Consider the following 14,606-nt stretch of genomic DNA (forward strand, 5'->3'; position numbering starts at 1 on the left):
TAGTTACCCGAATCTATTCCAATACATCATTTGAACTATTTATACATTTTCAATTATTGAGAAAACGATTATTGCATCTTGAATCTCTTCAAGATTTCAATTTAAAATCTAAAAATTTGTATTAGTTTCAGAATTTAGGAAATTATCGTTATAATTATATAAATTAAACATAATAATAACATAAATTAAACATAATCTGAATTCAATATATTTTTAATTTTCGAATATTTTTTCTTTCTCCTTTCATTACATAATTTAACCTAACTTAATCTAATTTAATCTAATTTAAGTTAAACTAGCGAAAATTTCAAAAAATATATTATATCATTGAATTCCATTTTTCATATATGAACATATCTTATTATTAAATCTATTACTTTGCATTTTATTTAATTAACTAATTAATTAAGAGAAAATTTTATTAAATTTTAAAAAAATGAATCTACTTTATATATATTTTATATATCTTTTCTTCTTCTTTGCTACTGCATTTTATAATGAAATAAATTATCGATTATCAATATCTTAATAATAATAGTAACAGTTTTCAATAATATTGATAATATTATTAAAAGAATAGAAGTGATAAGAAAATATTATTTGCAATAAGTTGCAATAATAAATAGACTTTATTAAGAAACTATATTGTAATTTATTTAAGTCATTTAATTTGCAATATCTTAAAAAATATTTTGAATATATCGAAAACTCAATAAAATATCGTTTATCAATAAATAACTATTAACAATATTATTAATAATAAATTTGAATAAGGAAAAATAGAAACTCTACTTATGTATATCTTAATGATATTATTGTTAAGATAGTGATAATTATAATTCCATAAATGTCTTAAAAAAGCAATATTAGTTCATGTTCTTATTGTTCAATATAAAATAAAGCTATTTTGATCGCAGTTAATCATTATTATATAATATTTTGATTTGCAGTATTTTAAAACAAAATCGTGGAAAACCAAATAAAAGTTTAAAATACTTTATGTAATAATGTTTGTAATGTTTCAAATCAATTAAATAAGATTCGATAATTATATTTAATTCCATTTATAATCACAAACATTAAAATACAAAAATATAATAATTAATTAAAAATTATATGCAGCATGTAAATTTCTCAGATTATTATTTATAAATAATAATAATAAATATAAAATATTTAATAAATTTTACTATTATTAAAAGTTTATATATTAAATTATTATTTAAAAAATTAAAATTGTACTATTTAGTAATCAAATTGTAGAATTATTAAACATTGAAACAATTTTATTAATTTTCATTCAAATAAATAAAATTTAATATAAAAAAAGAAATAATTGTTCTATTATATATCGAAAATTCTCCTATCTGATATTTTTATCTTATTATATATTATATAGATATAAAAGATCCTATACACATAGAATAATATAATATTGTATTGTGTTATATATATTGTTGTTAAAAAATATCTATATATATAATAATTTAATATTTAATATTTTTAAAATAATTTGATATTTTAGATAGATTTAAGTTTAGAATATATTTTAATCATAAAATTATGTATAAGAATTTGCAATTATAAAAAGAAACTTATTCTTTATTATTCTTATTATTGATTATTATATCTATTATATATCCAATGAAATACTATGATACTAAAATTTATTTGTAAAAAAAAACAATTTTTTTTATTTGATAAAATATATTTCTTCGATTTATTCAATTTATTATATAAATATAGATATAAAACATATATCAATTAGAGATGAATGTCAAAGACACATATATAATTAATATATTAATATTTCCATTTATCCATAATTTTTAATATATCCGAATCTATATATTTTGATGTATATTTGAGTATTGAAAATTATATAAATTAAAATATACAGTTACATTATTGATATTTATAAACTTTTTATTATTGGGTTGGCAACTAAGTAATTGCGGATTTCACTCATAGATGGCTTCAGTTGAATTTTTAGGTTTGCTGGCATAATCCAAATGTAAAACACATTTTGTTATTTGATAGTTGGCAATTCAGCTGTCAATCAGTAAAAAAAGTTTTTTGATCGGTTGCATAGTTTTCATTTGGCGTTCGTTGAAAAATGGAAAATCAAAAGGAACATTATCGTCATATTTTGCTTTTTTATTTTCGCAAAGGGAAAAACGCATCGCAAGCTCACAAAAAGTTATGTGCTGTTTTAAGGCGACGAAGCCTTAAAAAAAGTGTCAAAATTGGTTTGACAAATTTTGTTCTGGTGATTTTTCACTCAAAGACGAAAAACGCTCTGGTCGTCCAGTTGAAATTGATGACGACCTAATCAAAGCAATAATCGATTCGGATCGTCATAGTACAACTCGTGAGATTGCAGAGAAGCTTCATGTATCACATACATGCATTGAAAACCACTTAAAACAACTTGGCTATGTTCAAAAACTCAATACATGGGTTCTTCACGAACTGAAAGAAAAGCATTTAACGCAATACATTAACAGCTGCGATTTGCTAAAGAAACGTAATGAAAATGATCCATTTTTAAAACGATTGATAACTGGCGATGAAAAATGGGTTGTTTACAACAATATCAAGCGGAAAAGATCGTGGAGCAGGCCACGTGAACCAGCTCAATAATCAAAAGCTGGTATTCATCAAAAGAAGGTTTTGTTATCAGTTTGGTGGGATTACAAAGGAATTGTCTATTTTAAACTCTTACTACCCAACCGAACGATCAATTCTGTTGTCTACATTGAACAATTAACGAAATTAAACAATGCAGTTGAAGAAAAGCGGCCCGAATTGACAAATCGAAAAGATGTTGTATTCCATCATGACAATGCAAGGCCACACACATCTTTGGTCACTCGGTAAAAATTATTGGAGCTTGGTTGGGATGTTTTGCCACATCCATCATATAGTCCTGATCTTGCACCATCTGATTACTTTTTGTTTCGATCTTTACAAAACTCCTTGAATGGTAAAAATTTCAATAATGATGATGATATCAAATTCAGTTTTTTGCTAATAAAAACCAGAAGTTTTATGAACGTGGAATTATGATGCTGCCTGAAAGATGGCAAAAGGTCATTGATCAAAATGGGCAACACATTACAGAATAAAGTTATTTAGTTCCATGAAAAAATTATCTTTGATTTTCTAAAAAAAATCCACAATTACTTAGTTGCCAACCCAATATATTAAGGTGTCCTATAAATTTCTTTTATACCACGCTAGAAACTTTAATTGGCTATTTTTATATGAACATGCAGGCTTATTTATTAACCGTTTATGGCATTGGTTTCAGTCATCCCAGAGCTCTTTTAAAATACGTTTCATTGGTGATACAAATAAAAAATTTTTTTTTTACGTCGTTCAATATGGATAGCAAAGAAAGCATTTGCGGCATGTTATGTTTCATTGTTTTAAAAAATATGATAGTGCAAATGATACTGCAAACGAGATTTTTACTGTTTACGGAAGTAATGCTACAACTATTATGACGATCCGCAATTGATTTAAATCTTATTTAGAGATTTAGAGCTAGCAATTTTGACTTGAAAAAAAGCCGCAGCGGCCACTCAACAACGATGGATCTTATCAAGATCATGTTTGCTGAAAATCTGTGCGCAAGATTAATAAATGCCAACATTTCTAACATTCTTAAGACAACGGTATATAATCACCTAATCAGGATAGGATATTTCAATCTATGTAAAGTTTGAGTTCCATAGCTATTGATGGAGACTGGTCTTATGAACTGTGTCTCTATATGCGATTTTCTTTTCTAACAACATGAAAGAAATTTTTTTTTAAAAAGACTTGTCACTGGAGACGAAACTTGGATTTTATATCAAAATGTGCATTGAAAATGCATTTGATTTGAAGACAATAGATCTTCAACTGTCGCGAAGCCTAAACTTCACTTGAAGAAAGTTCTTTCGTCTATTTTGTAAGACTGGAAAGGTATAGTTTACGAATTCTTTTCTTAAAGTGAAAATCATCAATTCTGCAAAATATTACAATATCAGTTTGATAAATTGAAAGACAGCCAAAAAACGGCCAAAATTGACGAACCGACGAAGCTATCACAACAAAATAATATATAATAAAAGTACATGTTGCATTGACTGTAAGAGAAAGGCTATTACAATTTGATTGGGACATTTTATCATATTTTCTGTATTTCTCAAATCTTGCTCCGATTATTACTTGTTCCTGTCATTAAAAAATTCTTTCCATGATAAACGATTTCAAATCCTAAGCGAAATAAAAATGCATCTCGAGGAATATTTTGCAAATAAACCCCAATAATTTTTCCAAAAAAGAAATAATGAGGCTTCTTGAGAGATGAAAAAAAGTGATAAAGCAGAACGGTTCATATATATAATGCAATAAATCAACAAATATTGTGTATTCATTTCGTATCAAAAAAAAAAAAAATACTTATAAGACACTCTAATATTTTTTAAAAATAACTTAAACTCATATAATCTAAACATTATAAGTATTGTTTGATAATATTTATAAAGTTTATATATATATTTTTTTTTATCAAAATTTAAATTTATTAATTTTTAATAAATCTTATCAATATTTTGTGTGGTAAATATTTATTTTTCCATTTATTTGCTAAATAATTTGATTAAACTTTATGGAAATAAATATTTAAATTAAAATATATGTTTATGAATTTATTACATAACCTAATATTATCTTATTTTTATAGCAAAATTTTGTATGATTTCTATTCAATTATTACAAGAAATTAAATAATCGATTTAAAAAAATGATAATATTATGAAATAATTTTGTTGCAATTATTACTTTTAAAAAATCGATATTTGAATATAAATATGAACGCTTTTATCCTTTATTTAATTTAACTATTATTGAATTTTTACATTTTACATTTACATTTTAATTATATAATATAGATAATTAAATTTTATTTTTAATATTTTTACTATATTACACATAACATTATTCATATTATTATCTATTATTATATTAATAAGTCAAAGCCTCAGAATTTTATTTAATTTTTTACCTAAAATTTTCTATCATAATTTTACAAAAATCATAAATAATTTGAAATCAATTGAGATCTTGTAAAAAAAAAATTGAAACTATGCAAAGAGTAAAAAAAACTATGTAAACCTAATATAAAAAAATTGAATTTCCTACTTTTTATAAAATTATGATTTATCATTTATTATTAAATTCAAAAATTTACAAATTTTGGCTATTAGAAAAAAATTTATATATATAAATAGATAAGAATTATAATTTGTTCTTCTTTAAAACAAATGTATTTTATTGTTATAATGTATTTTGATGTTGTTATTAAGAAAAATTGATGTTTCAGTTGTAAATTCTTTAAACCGCAAAAAACGAGCTTGACTATGACAAATATAATTATTCCATGCAAACAAAAAATGATTAGGAAAATAGATTAATATTCGTTTAAAAGTATTGATACAAAAAAATAAATTCATAATTAAAATTTTAAAACAATCAAACAAAAATATTATATTAATTCTATGCCATTCATAATTCAAAAAAACAATTTGAACATTAAAATGTAATGAATATATATGTATACATACATTCTAATGTATTAGGAGTCAACATTTCATGTCATCATTAGATTATTTATTCTCATTATTTCTTTCACAAATGATAAGATTAATTGTAGTTTCTTTGAATATGAATATCAATTTATAATGTAAATATGTATATCTTTCGTTTAGAATGATAGTTCGTTTAGAATGATAGTACTAAAATAAAAATAAAGAACTTAATTGCATTTTTGGTAATAGAAATCTGGATTAAGAATATCTTTAGAGAATTCTTAAAAGTCAAAATAAACATAAAAATTATATAAATATGATTGAGATTTATTTATTAAGTTATAAATAATTAAGTTCATTATAACAATGAAGTAAGGTATAATAAAATACAATAAAACTGAGACAAAGCAATTTCATTATTATCTACATCTTACTTCAATGTAATGTAATCTTCAATTATTTATAACTTATAATTTAATAAATAAGATTTAAAGTAGATAGTTTTATATACTAATTCTTATTTTTGTTTTAGTCTTTATAATTTTATAATTTTCTAAAGATTTTTCACGAATATATTAACATTTTATATATAAATTAAATTCTGTTAAAATGCGCAGTAGTCAAAGAATCTAAAATTAAAATAACCAAAGCTTCAACTAAAACTAAAATTAATACTATCATTTGGCAAACCATGTACGATTTATGTATTATCAGTTGCTATATATTTCTTGCCAAATCTTCTTTGCCAAAGAGAAAATGGTTTTTCTCTGATGTATTCGAAGTATCTAAAACATTTAACACTAATAAATAAACAAATCGTAAATACAAGAAATATTCATATTTATATTATACAAATATTTCATTATTCATTAACGCTATATATTAAAATTATTTTTTAAAATTTTCCAACTTTTTGTTTATAATTTACTATCGAAACATATATATTTTATTTAAAAATTTATCAGAACACCAATAAGCATTAAAAAAGGGAAATAGTTCAATTTATCACTTCAATATTTTATAATTTAATTATTTTGATTTTATAATTAAATATCATCATTAAAGTTTGAATATTAAAATATTTTAATGAAAATGAGATATTATAATTTTGAAAATAATAACATAAATAAATAAATTATATATGTAATGCAAATAAGTATCGTGTAATATGTAGGAAATTAAATTTTTGATTAAAATTTGCATTAAATAATTATGTACAATAATAGGAGATAAAAGAATCAAAATTATTTAATTGTAATTTCTCATAACGAAAAAAATTTGTTTCTAAAATTTCCAGATTTTTTAATACACAAAAAATAGTTTTTATAAAATTTTATCATTTTTTAAAAATTTTGAAATTATTTTTTTAAGCATATTTTTTTTTTTACTTTTTACTAATTTTTATTTTTATTACTTATTTTTATTATATTATTAATTATAATATTTATATATATTACTAATAATTATATGTATATAATATTACATAAATTAATATATGTGTATAAAATATAAATTAATATATGTGTATAATATTTAACAGAATTACAGAACCTAGATTTACAGAACCTGTCAATTTGACAGGTTTTCGATTTTATACTCAAAAATTCTAAATATGCAAATATTATTTTTTAAACATTATCTATTGGTTTTTAATGATATATTTCTATTTGTTTTCTTTGAAATATTTATATTTTATTATTTCTAGATGTATATCTATTTTTATAAAAATCTATCAATTTGAGAGTTAATTTATATAGATCAATTATTAAAATAATTATTAAATAATAAAAATAGAATAGCAGAGAATAAGAAAAAATAACACCAAACAAATAATGTTTAACAATAAATACATAATCAAACAAGTTGTTTATAATTGTGATATGATAATAAATAATCCCTTCAACAGTGAATTTTACAGAGAAAAGAAATGATTTTTGTAAGTGAATCTGTCTTATTATTTTATAATAACATATTATCTGTCTTATTATATTATATATAAAACAAATAGATTTATGTGAGAGATAATTTCAATAGTGCGTTTTGTAAAAAAAAAAAAAAAAAAAAAAAATAAGTTATTTGGAAATTTAGCAAAAATTTATTTTCGTAAGTGAAAATTTGAATTTTTAAAAATATTCTCAAAATCTATCCAAAAAAATATTTTTTTTATGTTTATATTATTATGAACAAATCTTCAAAAAACATGGAATTGATAAAAAAGAATAATAATAATAATAATAATAATAATAATAATAATAATAATAATAATAAAAAGAATAACCAGCATAAATGAAGATCAATCTAAATCGGATTCTGATATAAATTATGCAAAAGTGAGAAAAAATTTGATACAAATGAAATTGAAAATTCTGACAAATGGAAATGAAAATTATCACAATACATATATCACAATACCGTAAAAGAAAAAAAATGCATATTATTTCAAATTGAAAGCGAAAGTGAAATAAAAAATAGTGATAATGAAGAAAATACTGTAAAAACAGGATCCCATAGATAGCCCTTTCATATTTTTTATAATTGTTTTTAGATTTGGTAACCATCAATATCTGGATTATTATACAAAGAAATTATTGAAGTAAATAAAATTCGAAAGAATTTTCTCTTGCAGCTAAAGAATTAGACAAACCATCAACGAATAAAATACTTCAATTCAGTATTTGGAGTCTTGTATAGTCTCTAACTATATTTGCATTAAATCTAACATATATGCGAAAAATATACATTTAAGATAGAGTTTACATGTAAAAAATGTATTAAAGACAACAATAAATAAAAATCTATAAATTTTAAATAAATAATTTACAAAAAATTGCATTTTAACATACCCGTCAAAAAGATGGATTTCAATAAAAAAAAGGTATATAGTCAATGTCCGTAAATTTAGAGTTAATATATTCTGCACATACTTCATGTCTTTATATTACCATAAAAAATATAAATATAAAAACATAAATATTGGATGTTAATAAATTTGCAGGCATTCTTTAAGTCATTTTTAAAAGCCAAAATAATCATAGAAATTAATGTGAAAAAATATCTATTAAGTTTTATTTGTTAAGTTATAAACAATTGAAGTTTACATTAAATGAAGCGAGATGAAGACAGAACAAGTTGATAATATGACAGAAATAGAACTATCTCATTTTATTTTCGCTTCTCTTTATCAAAATGTCAATTGCTTATACGCTTAACTAATATATTAATTAATATTAATATATAATATATATATAATTTATTTTAAATTTTTAGAATAGATAAAAATATATCACAAGTATATAACTTATTATATACTTCTTTCTTTCTCTATTATCATTATATCATATCATTATTATATTGTCATTTCTTAACTTACATTTAAAGTATTCTTTTCATATTTATTATATTATACTATAATATTTACTATATTTATATGTTTTTTCATATTTGCTATATTTATTATATTTTTTCTGTTCTGTCATTAATAGAAAATATGGTAAAATTACACTATTATGACTACACTTATTATGATTATATCACGAAATATAATTTTTATCCAAGTTTCTTATAAATTCTCTTTAAACTAAATTTTATTAATATTATGTCTTTTAGCTGTTTCTTATTAGATTTATCTCTAATGTTATGTTTAATCCAGACGATTAAATCTATGTCTCCTAAAAAAGATTATTTTATCAAGTTTTTAATTTCCTTTCTCCATTTATATCTATTTATCTACTTTCACTTTCATATAACAATATAACTTTTATCTTATGTGTAATGTATTTTTATGTGTTTATTTATACTTTACAATCTTTTTAAATATATAATATTCTTTTTCATTTTTCTTAATTCCAATCTAATATTCAACTTATCATTCATCCATGAATTATTCTTTTCTCTCAATTATATGAATTCTTTCATTTGTTATTTCTATTTGTCATCTAACTTAATTTTTAAAAATCTTTGTTCTTGTCTGTAAATATAATATTTTTAATTTTTTAATCCTATTCTAATGCATTTGTTTTATATAAATTGGAGTATGTAAATTGAATTTTTATTGTATGGAAAATTATTTGAAAATTATTATTTGAAAATTATTATTGATATAATTTTTCTTTAAATTATAATAATATAGATTATGTATACTTCCAATTGAATAAAATTTAGAGAAAAAGGGAAGCAAATTTTAAATCTAAAATTTTAGCTTCAGGTTTTTATTAGTTTTCAAAATATTAATAAAAAAACTTTTGATACAATATCTTAAATTTTGTATATAGAGATATAGCTAAATAACATCGAATGTTATTTATATTATTGAACTTGTTTTTATGAATTATTGAATATGAAATAGTAGAATAATAGATAATTTTTTTTATTATACTTATTTTATATATTGTAAATATATAAAATATTTACATATTAATTCCAAAAATTATAAAAATTGTCTCTAATTGCCAGTAATTTTTTTTAATTTATTTCTTATTTCTTATTTATTTACACATATTTCTAAAACATTTAGCCACATCTATTTTTTTTTTATTTCTTATAATGTTTTATAATCGATTTTAGTCAAAACATTCTCAAAAATAGATATGTACTGATAATTAGTATTACAATCAAAATCATCTTTTCAATAAATTTGTAATGTTTTATAATTTTATGTATTATAATTAAAATCTTTAAAAATAAATATTAGTTATTTTCATCTAATTATTTATAATGCATGATATTTCAAATCGATGAATTTTTGTATCTATAAGATTGAATTTTACATTCCGAATAAAAAAGATTATTTATTTATTTTTTTTTTGCTGTTCCTGTCTAATCTTAAATATATATATATATATGTTTTCACGTTTAAGAATGCTATTATAATAAAGTGAGTGTCGAAACTCGATTTTCAGTACGTGAAGTTGCATTCTCATTTGGAAATAATAGAGAAGGAAAAAACTAATTAATAGGAAAGAAAATAATATGATTGCATTACCTATATTATTTATTGGAACTGTCATGTGTTAAATATAGTTTTCACTAAATGTCATGATTTTCGTTGTCGTGACACTGCATAACAGCATGACATTGTATGTTGCAATAACAATTCAATGCTATGACAATGCAAAAGTCATGACATTTAATGTCGTGATCACAAAAGTCATAATTTAATGTCACATAAAATCATATCTTATATACACGTGCCAATAGACTGTATAATAATAATATGTATTATAATTTCCAGATCATATTGAATGATATCATATTGAAAATTTAGAATTTCTGACAAGACTACTTGCGGCAAATTCAAACCAATGTAATAGTGTACAAGCATTTATTTATGAATGTCAAAAAAAAGCTGCAATGAGAATAATGTTTTTATTCCTAACTTCCTAGCTTTCCATATTAGTTTCCTCGTAAGTTTCTTCGCTGTTTCATAATTTTCAAACGAATATTAAGAAATATTATTTCTTTTAATCCTCTTCTTTAATCCTCGAATGAATATGGATCATGTAATAGTTAGATTAAAAGTGATCTATAATAATCCAAACTTATCTATATAATTTTTGTTATCTATTTAGCGTTATTAATATCATATATTATTTAATTATATCTCATAATTTTTTGTTATATCTCATAATTCTATAATCTTATTTTTATTTATTTTTCTTTATTTGTTATTCTTTTTTTCTTTTTCTCTCTATTTTCAAACAGATATTTCATTGTTATTAATTCCAAATTTTTCACTATTCTCAGTTTTTGTTTTATTCAAATGCATTTTAAACTTTATCATTATTTCTTGCCAATAACAATTAATAATTAATATTATTTTTAATTCTTTTATTGTTTTTATTTATATATATTTATTATTTTAAAAATATATTATTGTAAAATATGAAATTATTTATAAGTATTAAAATTATTTAAATTTTAATAATATAAATAATTCTTTACTTAAAATTATATATTTAAGAAAAATATATTCTATTTATAAAATGGAACATCCTGAAGATATGCTGTGTCGATAATCTTTACATATATTCCAAATGTCCGGAAATAATATTTTCAATACTTTTATAAATATTTTAGGAATCTAATATAAGATTTTATTATTTTTAAAATTATACATATTTGGGAAGTATAAAAATATTTAAGATTTATTTGCAAAATTAAATAATATTTTGTATATATTTTTTCATTTTTGTTTTTATTTTATCTTTTTCACATTTTTTTTTTTTTTTTATTGTCATGTTAGGTATTTCCATTTTAATTCCTCCAAATTATAAAAATACCAAAAAAAAAAAAAAAAAAAAAAATAAGGAAATATTAGCAGGATTCAGAAAAGAAAAAATAAAATTCTATCTTAGAAAATGAAACTACTCCTTATAGCTTACGTCTATTTATAGCTTATTGTTTCTATTTATAGCTTATTCTTATTTTATTACTAATGGATATGGAAATACATAAAACTAATACATACCATACATTATAATTAGGATATTAATATTTTTATTCGTGGAATATTTTTGAAAAATCAATTTTAAAGATCAAAACAAACACAAAAATTTATATATAAAATATATAAATATATATATAAATATTGATTGAGATTTATATATTTATTAAATTAATTAAAATTAAAGATTTTAAATTTGCTTTAAAGCGATATGACTTTAAAGAAAAACGTCTTTATTTTCATCATAAAATGTAGTAAATTTAAATTATTTATAACTTTGTAAATAAAACTCAATCATATAAGCAATTTAAATTGATTTTAAAATATCCGAAACTTAAATTTTAAAAACAACGTAAAGATGTTCAAAATAAACATAAGACATTGGATGAGATTTCGGAAATTGAATATGAAATATGAATATGACATGATATAGTATTATATATGAATATGACATAGTATTAAAAATTTTTATAATTTTTTAAAATATATATTGCAATCAGAGTAATTTTAAAAGAAATGAAATAAGTTTAGTTAAGTTTATTTAAGAAATAAAATAAATTTATGTTCTTTATTATTCTATATTTTAATATTTTATTTAGCTTTCATGTAATAGTTAAAATAATCATGATATTTTGTTCTATTATATATTTTTTTTATTGTATTGTAATGTTTTCATCCGACACTCATTTTCATTTCAACATCCGTTATCCATATACATAACAACATTTTTTTCATCATTAGATATTAGATCATAGATTAGTTTCTCACATACTTTTTATTCAAAAATAGTGATTCAATTACCCTTTTTTCATTTAGTCTAATAATTCTATTTTTAATTAATTAGTAGATTGGTTTAAAATTAGTTATATAAAATACATAAGATAGTTGCAATAAATATTCAAAAAATTTTGAAGTAAGAATCATTTTAAGAATGCTTTCAATCGATATAAATATACATTTTATGAAGATAAATTGTATATAAGAAATTTTTACACTCAATTGAAATTGAAAAAATGATATATACTATATGTTACATAAGCATAACTTAATTAAATAAATTTCTTAATATTTAAAACGTAACTAATAGAATTAAACTAAGTTAATAATTGTAATATCAAACGGATATTTCAGAAGTTATGCAATCGATCCATCTCTACAAAGTCTATCTATACTAGATTTACTCTATTTTAAAAATATAAAATATTATATTATAAATAATTATTTCTATTTTCAACAGACTTTGATTAATATGGCATATTGCGTTCTGGTTTTGCTCGGTAAAACAATTCAAAAACTTGTTTTCGGCGAGCTTCGAGCATCCGAGAGACAGCATCTGAAGGATAAATTCTGGAATTTTGTTTTCTACAAATTCATCTTCGTATTTGGTGTACTGAATGTGCAATATATGGATGAGGTGGTTTTATGGTGGGCTTGGTTCACCGCGCTTGGCTTCCTAAGTCTCCTCAGTCAACTTTGCAAAGATCGATTCGAATACGTAAGTAACTTTTATTGTGCAACACCATTAAATTGACTTCTGTCTACAATTCGAAAAATTACATTTTACATAAATTTATATTTTAATTAATACGTAATATAATATAATGTAATGAAATAATTTAATATAATTAGTTATTAATAATGAAATTGAAACAGATGATTAATTAAATTGACACGCTCTTCAAAAATTACATCATACTATGTAATATTTCTAAACGCATTATTTCGTTTCTTAAACGTATGTTACGCTATGCAATATCTTTTACTTACACGTGTTTTATGTATTTCCGTAATGAATCAATGTTAGTTACTTATTCCAACTACTTTGCAACTGTAAAGTTATATGTTTGATCAATTCGAATAAATGGTTAACTATGATCTTCGAATCAATGCATGTAGAATAATTTTTAAATTTTTAAATTATACAAATAATTTTATTTTGTTGTTTTTCAATATTTTAAACATAATAATTTATTTGATAAGAAATTTTTTATTTTTGAATCTTTTACATATACATAATACATAATATATACATATATACATAATTTTTATAAAAATTACATTACATAAATTTTTATAAAAATATACCCAGGATGTTAACATATTCATAAAAATAAACACAAAAATTGAAATTTATTTGCTCAATTATAATTGAAATTTATGTAAAACGCGATAAAATAGAATGAAATAGATCTGTCTCTATCATATCACCTCGCTCTGTTTTTATCTCGTTTCATTTAACGTTAACTTCAACTACTTATAATTCATTAAATCTCAAGCGATATTTTTGTATATCAACTTTTATTTATTTTAAACTTTAAAATCAATTTTATTTCTTGTTGAATATGTTAATATCCTATATAACCTATATATAAGATATATATCACTGAAGAATATTATAGATAAATTTTACAATGTAAAAATTTATATTATATATTCATATAAAATATATAATAATATGTAAATATTTAATATGAATGATGCATAAAAATGAATATATAAATATAATAATAATAAAAACAACAACAACAACAATAATAATAATAATATATTAAAAAAATATTGCAATACAATATATAATCATTATA

At 20.6% G+C, this 14,606-nt stretch overlaps 1 protein-coding gene across 1 annotated transcript in view; it reads left to right on the forward strand.

Annotated features, from left to right (window-relative positions):
- The window catches only part of LOC100576187 (E3 ubiquitin-protein ligase AMFR), a 68,729-nt gene that overhangs the window by 44,670 nt on the left and 9,453 nt on the right, over positions 1-14,606 (forward strand). The window contains exon 3 of the mRNA XM_026442786.1: positions 13,259-13,516. Within this exon, the coding sequence (XP_026298571.1) occupies positions 13,259-13,516 (258 nt within the window). The remainder of the gene's footprint in view (positions 1-13,258; positions 13,517-14,606) is intronic.

Source organism: Apis mellifera, linkage group LG9 (assembly GCF_003254395.2).
Source record: "Apis mellifera strain DH4 linkage group LG9, Amel_HAv3.1, whole genome shotgun sequence".
In the NCBI taxonomy this organism is placed as follows: domain Eukaryota; kingdom Metazoa; phylum Arthropoda; class Insecta; order Hymenoptera; family Apidae; genus Apis; species Apis mellifera.